The following is a 19497-nucleotide window of genomic DNA, read 5'->3' on the forward strand; positions in this document are numbered from 1 at the left end:
GAATTATGTTTGTTTCTTGTTGTAGTCGTGCTAATTTTGCCTCACCGAGACAAACACTCGAGTGAATTTGCTATTTTGCTAGTCTATTGTATTTGGATAAGAGAATGAAAAGAATGGGCTTGATTTTGTGGTATGTACCAGCATATTTTGAATTATTAATATGATTACACCACAATTAGTGGAATACAACTTCAGAGTAATTGTTCAATGACATTCCAATATTGGGTGTTTATTTAGTCGCTGGCTACACAAGCTTCGATCTCAGTCAGTCTTGGAATCTTGCGAGTTTTGAGGTAAAGTTCCCAACCTGGTAACATTGACATAATCTGGAGGAAGATGTTCGGGTATTCCTGGAATCATGCATCCAAAGATCCTCATTATCGTCATGAACCAGTTCTGAGTATAGCTTTCACCTACTAGGAGGGCGGGAAGAAATCCTCTAATAAGCTCCCAGACTGCGTTTAGCAACTTGGGTATGACCCAGAACACAGAAAAATAGTTCTTGTTTGGCTCCTCCTCTAGAACCTGCATGGCAATACATTACAAAAAACAGTCAGAGTATATCAGGTTTGGTATGGTAAGAGCAAAAGGAAACTCAATCATAGACTTCACCTGCCCCCGGTAGAAGCTGTTGAAGTAGAGGCAAGGAGCAAAGTGTTTATAGAAGAGGTTTTTGTCATCGTAAGGGACCCTAGGCACCACATCATTGCAGTAAACATACCTCTTGAATCTCACATTATACTTTCTGAGCTTGTCCTTCATGAACTCCCCAAACTCATAGTCCCCAACTCGTGGCTGCCCAAATGTATAAACCCCTTCTAATTTCTCCAACAGCGATGTCTCCTCATGTATTGTGAGAAGAGCAGCAAAGAGAATGGCCAAGGCTCCTCCCAAACTGTGGCCTGTAAGTATGAATTTTGCATCCGTATTTTCCTTCAACATTGTTCTGAGCTTCTCTCTGATTGTATAGTAGGCGTAAGAATAGGGGTTGGTTTGATCAATCTCTTTGGGCCATCCAAAATTCTTCTGAAGACCCAATGCTTTCATAAAGCCAACATGTATCCTACCCACATTGGCAAAGTTGTACCAAGAGAGATCCACATCTGTTCTCCATTGGTCTGCATCAAATGGCTCTGTACCCCTGAATGCAACAACAATCAACTTCGGTTCCGACTTCGTATCTTGCAATATGATTGCTTTTGTCGACCACTGCTCTTGGTAATCTGCATCCCATCATTTCCAATTGAGCTAGATATTGTTGTCTCAATATAGAGGGGAATAGATAAAAGCTTAATTGCAAATTATTTTACAATATATATCTTTTGGTTTTCTAAATGGACGAAAACAACTTAATTTTCCAATTTTTAAAAAAATATTTTATTGATTGAGCTTAATTCACCTTTAAGCATTGCCTCAATTATATATTGGAGCTTACCGGTATCACTATTGTCCATAGGACTAACTTAGGTTTTCCAACACGCCCTTTCATATCCAAAAGTGTTGGGCTTGGAAATGATAATTTTATGGATCTAAGGAGGTTCTACTCATAATATTATTTATATATAATATTTCTGGTTAATTTTAGATTTATGATTTTCCTAATATATGTTTTGAGTTTGATAGGTGTTAACAAGGTGAATGATTCTTTTAATTGTAAGATAGGAGAATCAACTCCTACTCTGAATTATGATTTTTATATTGTTACATTATTAAATAGGAAGAGTTGTACACTAATTATTATTTATAATTTTTGACCTTAAAGTAAGGGTTTGAGGATTGGGTTGGGTAGGATGTCGATAAATCTATTATCCAATCCACTAAAACAAATATCGGATTGAATTAGATCAATTCAATTCATACAAGAGAGATAGTTTGGATTGGGTTAAATCATAAATGAAACTCAATTCAATTTAATTGGATTGAATTAAGTTTGGTTGAGTCATTGGATAACCCAAATCTAATGAATATTCTCAGTAGTCGACCCAACGATTAGTATAAAAATGAAAGTGATAATGAGTTTGATTTTTAATTGGACAATTGTTAAGAGAAAATTATTGTAGAGTTCATTAATTATCCTGGGACATGGATTATGTAAGTTAAGTCAGTAACAATCTTACCCTTTTAAGTAAAAAAAACAATGCCCTATAGCGGTTAACCAAAGTAAAAAATAAATAAATGCTATCAATTGAGAATTTATACATTATATTCTGGCAAGATATCTCTAATTAATATATAGAACTTAGGTTCTTTCAAATATTTCTTTTCATTTTTCTAAAGTACATGTGCTTCTAAATAGATTCTAAAAAAAAAAGGTTAAGTGGGAAGCAAAGTGTGACTGGTAAACTTTGTCCCATTGTTTTTTCTCTTAATAATATTAATAATTAGGTTCAAGTTTGATTAACTGTGAACGAGTAAAAACAAGCTTTCAAAATTTAAAGTTAAACGCATCAAATTCAAATTCCATGTTAGGAGTCAAATTTAACTTTTAGGAGAAGAAAAATGTTGTTCGAGTTTGATGTACAATTGAGCCAGTCAAATTTGAACTAAAGTTTGAGCTTGAGTTCATAAAATATTTCAGTACTTGGGTTGTTTATTTTCTGAATTATATTTATTTTAAAAAATATTCCGTAACTTTTATATATATATATATATATATATATATATATATATATAAAAGGAAAATGATATTTTTAGTGATGTGATGTAATGATCTAATGGTGACCGAAGTAATGAGTTAAAAATAAGTCAAAAAAAGTGGATTAAAGTATTATTGTACTATATATAAAATGTACACTTTCATGTTAAAATTAAAGGGTGAAAAAAAATACACAACAATGATCATATATAATTCGTAAATATTTAGTCATGCATGTATAAATTACATAAACCCGAATAATTTGTGAACTATATTCATGTTTTTGTAACTAAATGAATGAATTTAAACAATTATGAACTAAACTACAATAATTTATGGGTAACTCAACTAATTACGCCATTATTGTAACCTTAGTATAATATGATATATAATATAGGAATCATGCCAATATTTTATGAATTAAATGTTTATGTTCTTCATATATAATTGATGCCAACCACTTTGATATTGCTAGTTTAATTTTCTGATGAAGAAACCAGCTTAGCAAACATATCTATATTTCTAGTAACAATATTGAAAAAATGTTTTATCTATCTGCAAATTTTCGTATCTTCTAAGCAAACTTTACAGAAAAAATAAAGAGGATTCTTCTTTATACGTACCGTTCCAGAAGCTGTGTAACCCCAAAAACTCCATCTGCAATTATATTAAAACAGAAGAAAAAAAAAGGGTAAACCCTACATCAAAATCACCAACACTAAAACCTAGTTGAAATATTTTTGTCAGTAAATAATTAACATTTAACCTTAGATTTAAGTTCTCAAGATGGGAAACACTAGTAGAAGTTAATCAAAAAGTATTTTTTTAAAAAAAAAATATTAAGCCTTGGTGAAGTTAGTAAAAAAATTAATTAATTTGGAAAGAATAAAGAACTTACATTCCAATGATTTTGCACTGCGTTACAAACAACATTTTCATTTTCGTAGGACAACTTTGAAGCCATCATTGAGAGGGATCCTTCGTATTTGGCATCATTTTGTTTAATGTTTTTGTCTAAGTCAACTCGTGTGTCAATGCAACCCACCACAGATAAATATGATGCTGATGATTTTTCTGGTATTTTCACCTTTCCTGCTTCACAAATTTTTAATTTATAATCCTCACGTGCAAACTATCATATATCAATTTAAAAATAACTTCAATAATATATGTTCATACCATGTTTCCAACTCATAATATATAAGCCAAATAAATAATTTATGAAACACACCTTACGATTCTTACAAAATAATTTAACCATATTGCTCTTCTCCCAATCATATTTATCACAGGGGAACAATCCTATTGGTATTCGGTCAAGAAGAACCTTTGGTATCGCTCATGGCTTTTTTTTTTTAGAGAAAAGTCGTTTAGGAAAATATTACACGAATATGAGTGCGACTACATAAGAAAATAGCACAACTTCTAACCTTAAATCTTAAAATAATAAATTTATAAAATTTTTTATACGATACTCAACTTTATCACTTTATTTAATAAAAGATTTAAATTCACTTGAATTCTCAACTTATAATAAATGGTTTGGAATATAAAAAAATAAAAATGAGAAAATTTTGACAATTTTAAGGGAACTAACTTGATGTTTGGAATAGTTCAAATGTAAGTCAAAGTTTCACATTAGATATAATAGACAAAGTTAAACACTATATAACATGAAAAACACATAACCCCATTGTCTTAAGGTTTTTGAGTTAAAAGTGATGTCAAATACCTTATATGTGTAAGACCAATGTCATATGAATATATATATATATATATATATATATATATATATATATATATATATATATATATAAAATCTCAACAGTGGTATCAGAGTTGATGGTTCGGAGTGACTGACCACATAATTATAACACAAAAAAGGATCATCATACACCTAAGAAGAAATATACCATATGAAAAAAAAAACTCACTCTTAAAGGAAAATTGTTGAAAATAATCCCATTGTATTAAGATTTTGAGTTAAAACTGATATCAAATATTTTATATGTATAAAACTAATGTTATATATACAGAATCACAGTCTCTCAATATAACTCATACGATATGAAATATATGAAATATAACCCCAACGCTCAACGACCTGTAAAATCTCCTACATATATATTCTGAAGTTTTAGATTGAAAAGCTTACTACCCAAATAAAAATTAGTGAAGAGAAAATAAATTATGCTGCTGTATGGATTATGAATTACCTCTTAGAATGTTGAAGAAGAGTCCTTTGAAACCTCCATTCCATGATAAAAGATTGATCCAAAACTCCAACATGTCCCCGAACCTTTTCAAGGAGTTTCTTGAGGCAAGAAGGAGAATCTGTGCCACAACAGATGTGAAGATGAGCCATCTTTGTCGAAAATATTCTGCTTCAACCCCTTCTGGGCACTCTATGAATCTTCTATTGCTCAACTTGGAAGAGAACAAGAGGGTCCCAAGATCAAACACAGTTGCTTCTTCTGGCTTAAGCAACAGATAATTGACACCAAATAGATTTCTGGAACCCATTGCTTTAAGAAATGGCAAAGACAAAGAGAAATGTTGTTGTGATGTGTGTGTCAACGTCCAAGGCACAATGTAGCAAATGAATATCACATTTGTGTTATTATATACACATTTACTCAATGTCTTGGTTAACATGTAATTAATACATTATTAATTGCTACTTGTTAATTACAGTCAGAAAACTACGTGTTTTTTGTCTGGATGCGACTTTGAGTAGTTTAATATTTTAAAGGGAACCCTAGATTTGAGAACTGTGTTTGAAAAAGATATTAGAAATAGAAACTTTTCCTTGAAGTAGTGAGACGCGTTATCTACCAAAAACTAATTAATAGTAAATAGATATAACTTGTCGTAACAATAACACAGACAGAAAGAGATCATTAAATAGAGTGGCATGTGAAGGAAAAGACCTTTATATGGTATATGGTTAATGAATAACAAGAAGTTAGTTTTTAATTGATTTTTTTTCTCTGGTAATTGATGTGAGTTTTGTAAACGGGTCCAATGATCCGGATGGGACCGACAATCCAAACAGGTTTAATGACTTGAACGAGTCTGACAATTCAAATGAGTCCGATGCCCCGAATGGACCCAACGATCCTGACATGTCTGATGACCAGGACGCATTCGACTACCTAGATGGACCCGATGATTCAGACTGGTATGACGATTCGAACGAGACTGACTATCCGGACGAACCCGACGGTTTTGACGGATCCAATGATCCGGACGGATCTGATAATCCAGACTGTTACGGTGTATGGATATTTTGTAACAATAATATATGATTAAAAAAATAAAAGATAAACATTAAAATAAAGTAGTAGTATTAAATATAAAGTTGAGTGAAAGAAATATGTAATTAATGAATTAATGAGTTGATTTTTGACTTCAACACTTGAATGGGGGTTTTCCCAGCAGTTTCTTTTAGTGGGTTTTTCTTTTGTTGTCGTTTTCTTAATGAATGCTAATGAGAATGGCAAGTTGGAACGGAATACACGTGATTATACACTTTTACCAATTCCAAAAACGTGGCTTTTCATCACTGAACTAGTTGCTGGTTTACAATGACAACTTTGATTGAATCCATATAGATAAGATTTTTTTTCTTCTCAAAAACTATAAAAGAATGAAAATAATCTGCACTATTCTTAAAAGAAAAAATTACATTAGTAGAAAATATTTGAATGGACTAAATAGGGATATAAACAATACCTGATTTTTAAATCTCAAAATGAGAATAAAATGAGTGTTTACATATATTCATCTTCTTTTATTTTAAACTGTTAAAACAATTCTAATTTAATTTATATTTTAATTAAAAATTATGTAATTATAGTTTCTTTATTATATATATGTATTTCTTTTATATTAAAATCTAAATAATATTATTTTTTTATATTTTTATTTTAGTAAAAAAATAATTAATAAATATGTAGATAAATAAAGGATACACTCACTACTAAGCCTAACTCAGTCTCACAAAATGATTCTAATAGTATGTTAGAAGTGAGTTTTAAGCTTAATTCAATCCCACAAAACTAACTTATAAGATAAAGTTTACACCTCACTTATATACTATGAAATTATCTTATCTCTAGTCGATGTGAGACTTTCAACACTATTTAAAAAAATTGTATAAAACCAAATTTCAAATCCATAAAAACCAAAAAAATAATAATAATAATTTGAAATCATGATTTTCTATTTTAACTTTTATGAGGAGAAAAACTATTGCGTGTCTCTAAGATTCCTTGTATTGTTGGTTGATATTTTAATTTTTGTCTTATTATTCTCTTTACCCCAAGCTTGCATACATCCAGTTGAAGTTGTCGGGTTATAAAAATTTTCCCAAAACTTGCACACAATTCAGCTTGAGGTTGGCGGATTATAAAGAAATGAATTTAATTATAACTACTTAAAATGTAAAGCAACGTACCTTTCTTCAAGTCATAGAATAAACTTAACCGTTATTACCGAGGACTCGAGGCAAGTTCTTTGGACATGTGGTTAGATTTTAATGACTTCTATATACCTTCATGCTTTGAGCACCGAGAAACAAGGAAAGATTCACGTGTAAAAGGCTCTTCGACGTACTAGTCACTAGAATAATTATGATATTTTGTAAAAGAAAATAAATATATGAGAGTGTGCATTTTTTCTGAAGAGTATAGTAATATTTTTAGGATTTTTGAATCCAAATGTGCATGTGATAAATATGGCAATGTGATATCAAATAAGTAAAATAACGTCTTTCTTTAATTACTTAATAATCATAATAATATTGTGCCAACATATCTATTTATATAGATTATTATGCAAATATGTAGTATTAAGGAATATTATGAAATATTTAAACTACCAAGATTTGACATAGTTATAGTTGATATGAGAATATTAAATATTGTGGAAATATCTTGGAATATCTTTGACTATAGTAAAAAAGACACGGTGACATATTTTAAAATAAGTATTTTTTTTTTACATTTGATATTCTTTATTGTTAGACGTAAAATTTGTGTCAAAGAGTCCGATATAAATGAATCTTTTTGCGTCTGATTATAAGAGATTCAAAGAAAATGAATTTAAAATATTGTTTGTAATTTTTCTTCCTAATTTCTCCCCAAACACATGCGAGGGGGCCCTTCGTTCTTTTACGATGACAACCATAAGTATTATTATAATTATAATATAACCTACTATTGTATTATATTTTACTTTATTTCTTTAATTAATTTTTTAATCATTAATATTAATGTTGTCGTTGTAACATTATTTATTTAATCATTAATTATATTTTATTCAAATTTTTCCTTTAATTATTCTTACTATTATTTAGTCGATCATTATATATTTTAATCAATTATTATTGTTATTATTATCACGTTAATAATATTAAATTTGTTTAATATTATTATTTAAATTAATAATTATATTTTAATAAATTATTATCGTTTATTATTACTATTTATTTATAAATTTTACTTTTGGATTTATTTTAAATTGATTTTTTTTATTATATTTATTATTTTATTAATATTAATGATATGTAATCCTATATTTTATTAACTTCTCCCGAACGTACTTATATATTAGAAATTCACTCCATTACATTGTTAATGTATTAATTAATTTGACATGCATGTTTTTCTTTAATTTATTTTATTAAATAAAACAAAAATGTCTTTGTGAAGTTTTTACTCACTCGTACACAATCTTATTTCTTAGAAGGATTTACCTTAATATTTTGCAAAGCATCTTTACAAAGATAAACTAAAAATGTTATTCTTCATAGATAATTTGGTTGTTAATAAATTGTCCAAGAATGTCAAGCAAAATTGGCAGTAGACGAAAATAATTATATAATTACCACGAAATATAGAAATGTCTGATAATTGACAAGAAAATACTAAACCATAATATCAAAGTAATGAAATTCCGGAAATGACAATTCATATAACTAATTATGTAAGTAATTGAATTCAAATATAGAATCAAATGTTTTTCATTAGCAAGTTATTGATATGGAGGTAATTCGTGAATTAAGTTATTTTGTATTATTATGGTTGTATTAACTTATTTGTTTTCGTTCTAAGTTATTCTATAATGAAAATGTTAATTGTACATAGGGATGACAACGGGTCAGGTCGGGCACGGATAGTGTCTACTACCCGCAACCCGACCCGCCACAAAAAATTTGCCCGTTACCCGTCCATTTATCTGCCGGATATCCGTTTAAAAAATATTCGCGGATATTTTTAAAACCCGCGGGTACCCGTGGATACCCGATACCCGTAAATATTTAAAAAATTTATATTTTATAAATTTTTTAATATAGAATTATAAAAATAAAATATAAATTAAATTAAATTTTAATTATAATTAAATTTGACATAATAAAATATACTGCCAATTTTAATTTTAATTAAATTTAACTTAATAAAATATAAATTAAATTTTCATTTTCATTTTTTTGCGGGTAACGGGTACTCGCGGGTACGGATAGTATGATACCCATACCCGACCCGTTTATAAGCGGGTATTAAAATACCCGCTACCCGCGGGTATTAACTATCCGTCGCGGATATTCGCGGGTACGGGTATTTTTGCCATCCCTAACTATACAGTTTTGAGAAAGGGAAAGGTTAATTATAAATTATACTTAAATGCTCAATACATTTTGTAAATGCATAGTATATTATATTTTATAACAAATTCAAAAAAATATTTCTTCAACGTGTTTAGTTCAAAGAATTGTATATGTAGCATTCAATTACAATCTTTTTAAACACATAAAGCAACAATTTCTTTTTTGTGATGGCTAAATTTACCTTCATTTTTGTAATTCTTTTCCATCATTAAACTATTTCTTCATTCTGTCACTTTTTTTTTCAAGAAAAAATCCATGTTATTAATATAATGTTAGAGACATGAAAGAGAATATTACAAAAATTATTCTTGAAAAAATTCATTTCAGTTAATACGCCAACTTGACACATCAAACATACAAATAAATATTGTTTGTTTATGTACTTTTACTTTGTGGATGTAACAATTGACATTTATAGATATTTTATTTTATAGTAATATATATACAATCACAACATTGTCATTGACTTTCCCAGTAATATTTGTTATTTAAAAGACTTTTTGTGTTTATAATATTTTATGTTTATTGTTATAAAACAATATTGTTTTGAGTTTTAATTTTAGCATTATTAGACATGAAGATTACATATAAAGGAATAAATAGTGAATAATATAAGCAACAATTACCTCAAAACAAATAATAAGGATAAAAAAGAAATAATAATGAATAGATAACAAAATAAATACGATATATATATATATATATATATATATATATATATATATATATATATATATATATATATATATATATATATATATATATATATATATATATATATATATATATATATATCAAAAATATTTAGGGTGTGTTCACTTGTGAAGATTGATTTGAGAGAGAGGGAGATGATCGATTTGAATGGATTAGAGGATAAAATTTGTGTTGTTCACTTTAAGGGATTTAGAGGTGAAAGTTAGTGGGTTTAGAAGTAAAATTTGTGAGTGATTTGATAGATATGATAGATTAAAAATTAAGTTTAATGAAAAGAAAAACAAGATTACCAAATTGCCCTTTATTTTAAAAGTAATTTAAAATTATAATTAGATAAGTTAGATTCATTTTAGAAAAAATATTAAAATGAATAAATTAAAATAATATATTTTAATAAAAAATGTTTATAAAAAATTTTAATAAAAAATTTAAAATTAATAATAATTTTTTAAACTTTTTCTTTAAATCAATTTTGAAATTTTTGGTATAAATTATTTTTGTAAACATAATTTCAAAAGCCATATTTTTACATTATTATTATAGTTAAACTGAAAAATAAACTAATGACATAAATGTAATCTACTTGATATGCCCTCAAATCATGGCATACAAGATAGTAGGGCTGAGCATCGGGCGATTTGGATTGAGTTTGGGTCTAACCTGCTCAATCCAGTATTATCCATAGTTAACTTTTAACAATCCATTCCAACCGTTTATTTTATCGGATTGCGCAAATACGGTTAATTACGAATTCAGAGATTTTCGGACAGGTTGGTCAAGTTTACTTATACTAAATCAATGGATAGAAGAGTGATGACTGAATTTAAAATCAACAAAAACAAATTTCCAAAGATAGAAGAACAACATCTGTAATTTCCAGAAAACCAACAAACTTCAAGAAAACCAACAAACTTGAAACTGAGAAAAGAACAAGAAAAAAATAGGAAGATGAGAATCCACAACACTTGAAATGTTGTCTTTAATATTGAATCCACATCCCATGGTCCTTATCAGCCATTTCACCCAAAACTTGATTCTCAACCCTAACCTTGTGTTTGGATGGAGCATTTCAACAATGCTCAGAAATTGAAATGCTTTGTATTTGAATTGCTTGCAATTAAATTCCCTTCATTTTCTAAATAACTTGTTTGGATAAAGAAATTAAAATACCTTACATTTCAATTTCTTGTTTGGAAAAAACAATTGAATTTCTTGTGAGATAAAATTCGGGTCATCGGGCCCGTCGACCCGTTTATGTTGTCAGGCCAGCTTGGTCTGTCTAGGTCGTTGGGCCCGCCCGGACGGTGTGGGTTGTCGTGCTTGACCGACCTGTTTGAGTTGTCAAGCCCGCTCGACCCGTGTGGTCATTAAGTCACCCGATCTGTCTAGATCATCAGACCCGCCTGACCTGTCTGGGTTGTTGGGCTTGCTCGACCATTTGTGTCGTCAGGTCGGTCTGATTCGTTTGGATCGTATGGCCAGCCTAGCCTGTCATGTTTGTCGGGTTTGCCGGGTCCGTTTGGAATTTAGTCTACAGTGTGAGGTTGTGTGAGAAGAATTTCAAATTTCACCTTTTTTAGGGTATTTGAATTTCTTCTAATTTAGCTAATTGAAAAACTTCAAAAAAATGCATGCATTTTAAATGCTTTTTAATTTCTCTATCCAAACAAAGCATTTCATTACAAAGAATTTCAAATTCTCCAAATAAATGAATCACCCTCTTGAATTGCCTCATCCAAACACACCATAAAGGTGAGAACTTTTGATGAATATCAAAATTCTGCATAAAGCATAGATAAAACATACAAGAAAGACATTATTTTGAAAGGAGAAACAAGCATCAGAAGCACAAGTAAACCCTATAATCATACACAAGCCTTGTCTTTTTTCTACCAAACTCTTTTTCTCTCAATCAACAATGGTAGAGCGCAGAGGAGGCGGTGGTTACGACAATTTCAGGCATGACTTATACTCGTTTTACCCGCTTCAAATTACCCATTTATACCTGAATTCATACTAAACCGACTGCTACCATTTTTTTTCCGGTTTGGTCGGGTACGATCAATTTAGAATTTTATGCTCACCCCTAGGAGAGAGGATTGGAAAATAAAGGAATCCCCCCCCTCCCCCCTCTTTCTTCCTTTCCCTTCTCCTCAAATCTGCTGAAGTGAACAATTACATCACCTTCAAATTAGTCTACTGATTTTCCTTCTCTATGAACAGTAAATATGTCAATAAATATGTCCAAGTGAACATAACATTAAGAAGATTAAACTTTGTGAATTTGCCAATAAACATATAATAGAGAACTTAATTGTGTACTTTTATCAATAAATATACTTTGCATTAAATGAGTGTACATCTTCTCGTGCATTGATTTTGACACAAACATTAAATGAATGTTGTATCCTCCAACACACATTTTACAACCTTTGCCAACCATAATAGGTATATGCTTTTATCTTCTTAACAATTTTGCAAATGTCTTAGGCACAACTTTATATCTTGCAATAAATATCTTTGGACTTCGTCACTCTTCTCACACACCCAACTTTTCCATCATTCCAAAAAACTTTGTAGATGTGTTATGTGTAGAAGCTACATAACCATATCAACACTATCATAACACCAACTCATGTTCTTTTTTTCTCAACCTCATTGAAAAATAATTTTAAAATATGTATGAATAAAAAACTAAAAGTCATCTTGAATTACCAAAATTGAAAATTAATTTAACATATATACATTAATTTTTAAAATCCATGCTTTGCATAGGTAATACTAGTACATTACAATTGAAACCATCACAAAGTGCAAAATTTTTAAACATCAAAAAGAAATTCAAAAAACTAACCAAAAATATAAATTTTCAAACACTCTATAGTATGACACATGGTTGCATAATAACATGACAATGTGTTTTCTTAACATGTATCCACTTATTTTAGGAATGGCAATTAGGGCCTGGCCCGCAGAAAAAACGCGGGGCGGGCCAGGATAGTGAGCCCGCAGGCCCGCGCGGGCTCGGCCCGCATAGGCCCGCGGCCTGCGCGGGCCGACCCGCAAGCCCGCATAAAATTAAAAAAAAAAAACTTACACTTGTGTATATTAATTACTTCTTTTATGGACTCTTGCATTAACATTTCAAATTCTTGTATAACTGGAAAAGACAAGTATTATGTAATTTTTAATGTGCTAAAATGTAAAGAATACATTGTGTATGTCAGTATGAATATGATGAAAATGTTGAATTATCAATTTATCATCTAGTTCCCCAAAGTCTTTACTTAATTTTGTGAACTTCTTAAAGTTTCCCAATTTTTAAACATTGAAAGTTTTATCATAAAAAAAATAACAAAATTAAAAATTTAAAAAAAGTGGGCTAGCCCGCGGGCCCGCAGGCCCGCGGGCCAACGTATATTCGGGTTGGGCCAGAGTATGCGACCCGCATAAAATGTGAGGGCGGGGCAGGCCGGCCCGCGTGTGCGGGCCTTATGCGGGGCGGGCCGACCCGCATTGCCACCCCTAACTTATTTTATCTCCTATTTTTTGAATTTCATTATTTTTAAATATTCAAAATACTATACATATTTAGTTATACATAAGTATAGATATTTCTTTCATATTGTATATTTATATAAATATAATTATAAATATATATAAAAAAGTTAAAATGATAATAGTATCATAAAATGAAATAAAGTAGTCATGATTTTTATATTGAAATTTAAAATAAAAAATATATATAAAAAAATGAATAATAATAACGTAATTTGAAATATATAAATATCTAAATAAAAATATTATTTTTAGAATGAAAACAACACAGTTAAAATAATTAAAATGATAATAACAATAAATTTGACATGTTTTTTCTATTAAAAATTTAGTACCACCATGATTTTAAATTAAAAGTTCAAATAAAAAATATTTATAAAAAGACAAACAAATAGTAATAACATAATTTGAAAAATATAAATATAGAAATTAAAATAAATATTATAACATTAACCAAATAAGATGAATTACCACTTAACTACAATTATAGATAATAGATTATATATATATATATATATATATATATATATATATATATATATATATATATATATTTTAAACCTTTCAACAATCAATAATAATTTCATTGAAAAGAAACAACTAAATAAAAAATTTACCAGTTAACTATATCTATCAAAAGATGTTTTACATAAAATAATTTAAAAAATGTGGTTTTTATAAAAAGATTTAATTGGGGTTCTCACATTATTTATGTTTACTTAGTCCAATCTAAAAGACTAAAATATTATTACCATATTAAGATCTGGTTTTTTTTAACCAAATGTTTTTTTATATGCTTAATTTATTTCTTAAAAATAATCTGGTGTGGAAAAATTCTGTGTAAAGACATTTAAGAGTGAAAAATAAAATAAAATAGAATAATTTTTCTGTTGATTAAAATTAACTTTTGAATAAGTGAAAAATAAAATTTTTAGAGAAATTGTGTAAAACTTTCTATAAAATCAGCTTACGGATAAACTAATTTTAATGATTAGAAAAACTAATTTAGACATTTTCATATTTATTTCCTGTAAGTATTATAAAGAAAATCGTTCAAAAGTCGTAGTTCAATATTGTATAACGTAACTTATTTTTATTCCTAAATATAAATATGATAGATAATCTTTAAGAGTCCATCATTGATAATTTATTTTTTGATTTCTATCTATAACTCCGAATTAAAATAAAAAATTATGAATAATTTTAAATTTAATTAAACATTTATAAATATCTTACTTTGTTTATAATTGTTGTTGTAAAACATACTTATCGATTTAATACTAAATTATTAATTAATTAAAATATTTTAAATTATGCATTTAAAACATTATAGTAATTATTATTCACTGTACGCATTTTAAATATATAAATATTATATTAGTAGGTGATGATAATATAATGTTATTAAGTTAATATATAGAATAAAATTAAAGTAAAATATATCAAAAAAAATGAGAGAATAATGGTTGATAATTAGAGAAAAAGAGAAAAAGAGAGATAGACGATTCTGTAAAAAAATTTGTAAAAGTAACGGTCAATTTTAAAAAATTTAATAAATAATTATATTTTAAAAAATAAAATTGGTATTTTGAAATGTGAACACAAAAGAGGGAATCATCTTTATATATTGTTATATATATTGTTATAGATAAATAAATTATGAAACAATTTTTTAAGGAAATAGCATGAGTATTAATAGAATAATTAATTGTAGTGCTTAATATTAACATAAAAAAACTAATATTTAATTATTTTATTTTATATTAAGTATAATTATATTTATTAGATCCAGTCCAGCTAACAACTATTATGTATTTAATTTTCTATCAGTGACTGAAAAATTGAAGGTTTCTTTATTCTATATAATTTAAATTAAACCAATTAGTCAACTAATGCACACAAAAGCTTCGGTTACACATAATTTATTGATGATATTTATTAATTGAACAACATAATGGAAACAAAATACACACAAGCCTTCTTCTTCGATGCTGATAGCATTTGGGCTCATGCTAATCCAGCCCAGAATGTGGGTATCATGGCAGTTTCTTTCTGCATCCCCATCTATTTCTTTTTGTACCCTCAAATAATGTGTAATTCGGAATGTAAGTTTTATATTTCAGAATATATAATTTAAAATAAAGCTCTTATTTTTGTATTTTAAAACATACCATCTGAAATGAAAAAAAATTATATTCTTAAATACATAATTCATAATACATTTCTTATTTTGTATTCTCAAATGTATGAACATAAAACAAAAAATGTCGAATAGTACATTTTAAAATAAAAAAAATTTATGAAATTACAGGTCAAAATTATGAAGGTGGGGGAAGAAATGGCCTGCTTCGAAATGGGCCTATTTTCAGTGTGGTCATTCTTTAGCCCAACTGTGTGTTGTTGTGATTTTCTAATGATAATTTCGAGGTTTTTGGGATATTATTGACCTAAATTCAAGGTTGATATGCAAAAGTTTCTTCACTCTCAAATTTAGTTTTTTAATAGGTTTCTTTATTTTTTTTAACCTAATGTATTAATATATTTTCTTTTTTAATTTTCAAACTTAGTTTTTGGCAAGTCTCAAATTTATCAACAAGCCAATATATTATGGTGAATAATAAATGGGCTATAAATATTGAATTTGATACAAAAAAACAAATGATTTCCCTATTGTTTTGCATTGGCACTTTACCCCATACCACACTACTCTTTCACTTTGACCACTATAAATAAGTAAATAAATATGCTTTTCACTTTTATGATTTAGATATTAAAAAAATCTTCACTGGCCACTTATTGCCCACTATGATTTTCAAGCAACTTTTCAGTTTTTTTCTCTTTTTGACCTTCCATCTTTTCCTTGCAAATTATGGTATCTGTGCCCTCTTAATTAACAAAACAAATAATACAGCTGTAGTTAACGGCAATATTAAAAAATCCATAAAAAAAATGTATGGGAAATTGAATTAGTATAACTTTTTCAATACAATTGATGATAAGAAAAAGTACAATGTACATAAGTTAAATTTGTATACATTTTTTATATAAGTTTTTAATTAACGAAAAGAATAATTTTGTAATTTTTTATTATTTGATAAAAATCTTTATAGAGAAACCTGTTGGTGTATGAATATAATATTGGTTTTGTGGAATGGGGAAAGGAGGTGGAAAAGTTGTAAGTAAAAATTTTGGTGGAAACTTTTGAGGGTCAATAATTGAATTCAATCACCTGGGCACGTGAGCAGAATGAGGTTAAGCGTTAGAAAAGCCAAACGTGGAATCTAAACGTAAAAGTAAGGGAAAGAAAAACTGCAGCAGCAGCTATAGAGTTAGGTGTTCTAAGTAAAAGTGATTATCACACTGCCACATCATGTTCAAGTTTCAAAACTCTGTTACCATTCTAAACTATTTCTATAAATATTTAGAAATATCTCTTATTTTTTTGACAATGTTATTTATTGTAACTTGTAAGAGTGGATGAAAGTTTTTGAGAGAGTTTTGGAAAGGTACAAAAGGTAAAAGAGGAGACTTATATTCTCTTCTTTCACAAGATTCCATACATATATTTAAATTCATTTTATTGAGAGAACAAAAACTATAACATATCACCACTTTAATCTCTCTCTCTCTCTTTGCTTTGAAATTGGAGATATCTTTCTTGATTACATAATTATTCAACCCAAAACCATGGAAAAATTTCAACTTTTTCTTTTCTTCTTCTTTTTTCATTCTTTGGGATGGTGAAAAATGTTAACCACCAAACAAAAGTCAGAAAAGAAGGAAAGTGTTTGAGTTGGAAGAAGAATTGCAAAAAATGGCAACACCAACAACAACAACAACATCAACATGGTCTTTGCTCTCTGCACTGCACTCACTGCACCTTCTTTCTCTTGTGCTCTCTTTTAATTGGGTACGCGCCATCACTGTCAGAAAAACCTGAACTCTTTCTCTGCATCACTAACACATATACGCACAACAACACAATAAAATCTTAAACACATAGAGTCACGGGTTTGCCTTGAAAAACCCTTATTTCACACTCCTCCACACAACTACTTACAGACACTTATTCCCTCACACGTTTATGTCTCTCTATACTACTTTTTCTGTCACCATCATTTTTTAGTTTCATTTTTATATTTCTTTTCCACTCTCCCAAAACAAAAAAAGACAAGCCAAAGAAACCACGTTAGACAGAAACAGCATCGGTTTCTCTCTCCCCTCCTTTATAGCACCATTCATTCATTCCCATGCTCACTGTCTCTTTCTCTCTCTGATCTCATCTTCCTTCTGTCACTTCCCTTCTCTTGGCTTGGCAATGGCTCTTCTACTTGATAACTGTGAGAGCATTTTGCTCTCTTTGGACACACACAAATCTGTTCCTGCACCTTTCCTTACCAAAACATACCAACTTGTCGATGATCCTGCCACCGACCACATCGTATCTTGGGGCGAGGACGACGCCACCTTCGTTGTTTGGCGGCCCCCAGAGTTTGCCAGAGACCTTCTTCCCAACTACTTCAAACACAACAACTTCTCAAGCTTCGTTCGCCAACTCAACACCTACGTATGCCATTTACTTCAAACGCAACAACTTCTTAACTCGACCTTAAAGATGTTACATTTTGTTTTTTCATTCTCCTCATTAACCAACTTGCTCTTGCAATATTTTGCAATAGGGTTTCAGAAAGATCGTGCCTGATAGATGGGAGTTCGCAAACGAGTTCTTCAAGAAAGGAGAGAAGCACTTGTTGTGCGAGATCCACAGAAGGAAAACCCATCACCAGCATCAGCAACAACAAGTGCAGGGCATGCACCAGCAGCATCAGTTTGGACTCAACGTTCCCCCTTTCTTTCCCTTCCACAACAGACTCAGCGTGTCCCCTCCGCACGACTCGGACGAGTTAGCCAATTGGTGCGACTCGCCGCCCAGTGGAAACAACATCGTCAACAACAACAGCTACAACACTGTCGCTGCACTTTCTGAAGACAACGAAAGACTGAGGAGAAGCAACAACATGCTCATGTCAGAGCTCGCACACATGAAGAAGCTTTACAACGACATCATCTACTTTGTTCAGAACCATGTCAAACCCGTGGCTCCAAGCAACACTTACCCTTCTCTTCTACTATGCAGTAACAACAACAATAGCATATCATCACAACCCTCTCACATAAACAACGTTTCAACAGTTCAGAGACCGGTGAAACAGTTTGTGGGGTGTTATTCCAACAACAGTACTAGGCAAGCGCGTGCTGTGAACTCTCCCACTAACAGCTCCATCACCATCGTTGAAGATGAACCTAGCAGTAACAGCTGCAAGACCAAGCTTTTCGGAGTGTCTCTTCAATCCAAGAAAAGGGTGCACCCCGAGTACGGATCTAACAATCTTCTAAGTTCAGAAACAAATAAAGCCCGTTTGGTTGTGGAAAACGATGAATTGTTTGGCTTAAATCTCATGCCCCCTTCAACTTGTTAGTCATAACTTTTAGACGAATCTTGCCATTTCCTTTTCAATGCTTCTTCACATATATGTATAAATATGAAAAAATATATATAATTTTTTTCTTTGATTTTTAATTTTTGAAGTATGCAACTGATGTTGATGGATACGCGCGTGTGTGTGTGTGGAGGCTATATTGTATTGTGTATCTATCATTTTGGCTAATATTTTCATGATGAACAAGAATGATTGTAGGAGTTAAAAAAGAGAGAGAGAGAGAGAGAGAGAGGGAATGAAGCAATATAACTGTGGATTTGAAATTGAAAAATGATATGCATCAAAATTAATGGAGATGGTTGGATTGAAACAAGAGAAGTTAAAGGAAAGTATAAATGTTCAACAACTGTGGGTGGTGCAACTCATTGGGATGATGAGAATTTTTGTCTTTCATCGGGTGAAGTTCTTCTTTTTATGTG

General features: G+C 29.7%; 2 protein-coding genes across 2 annotated transcripts; one reads left to right on the forward strand and one right to left on the reverse strand.

Moving 5' to 3' along the window:
- Positions 1 to 102: 102 nt before the first annotated feature.
- LOC114194192 (triacylglycerol lipase OBL1-like) lies at positions 103 to 5217 on the reverse strand. Its single transcript, XM_028084290.2, has 5 exons — positions 4852 to 5217; positions 3534 to 3727; positions 3259 to 3292; positions 613 to 1223; positions 103 to 525 (listed from the first exon to the last, which is right to left on the reverse strand). The coding sequence occupies exons 1-5, from the start codon at positions 5156 to 5158 to the stop codon at positions 262 to 264; spliced, it is 1410 nt and encodes a 469-aa protein (XP_027940091.1). The 5' UTR covers positions 5159 to 5217; the 3' UTR covers positions 103 to 261.
- A 12147-nt stretch (positions 5218 to 17364) lies between these two features.
- Positions 17365 to 19158, forward strand: LOC114193441 (heat stress transcription factor B-4-like). The gene is made up of 2 exons (XM_028083244.2): positions 17365 to 18144; positions 18257 to 19158. The coding sequence occupies exons 1-2, from the start codon at positions 17896 to 17898 to the stop codon at positions 19055 to 19057; spliced, it is 1050 nt and encodes a 349-aa protein (XP_027939045.1). The 5' UTR covers positions 17365 to 17895; the 3' UTR covers positions 19058 to 19158.
- Positions 19159 to 19497: the final 339 nt, after the last annotated feature.

Source organism: Vigna unguiculata, chromosome 8 (genome assembly GCF_037176805.1).
Source record: "Vigna unguiculata cultivar grain cowpea cultivar isolate G323 ecotype 2 chromosome 8, ASM3717680v1, whole genome shotgun sequence".
Lineage (NCBI taxonomy): Eukaryota > Viridiplantae > Streptophyta > Magnoliopsida > Fabales > Fabaceae > Vigna > Vigna unguiculata.

Bases quoted from the DNA above. Each gene is read 5' to 3' on its own strand.
- LOC114193441 (XM_028083244.2), top strand. From the start codon at position 17,896: ATGGCTCTTCTACTTGATAACTGTGAGAGCATTTTGCTCTCTTTGGAC. The intron at 18,145-18,256 runs GTATGCCATTTA...ATTTTGCAATAG, and splicing joins TTCGCCAACTCAACACCTAC to GGTTTCAGAAAGATCGTGCC.
- LOC114194192 (XM_028084290.2), bottom strand. From the start codon at position 5,158: ATGGGTTCCAGAAATCTATTTGGTGTCAATTATCTGTTGCTTAAGCCA. The intron at 3,293-3,533 runs GTAAGTTCTTTA...ATATAATTGCAG, and splicing joins CAGTGCAAAATCATTGGAAT to ATGGAGTTTTTGGGGTTACA. The intron at 1,224-3,258 runs GTACGTATAAAG...GATGGGATGCAG, and splicing joins GTTACACAGCTTCTGGAACG to ATTACCAAGAGCAGTGGTCG.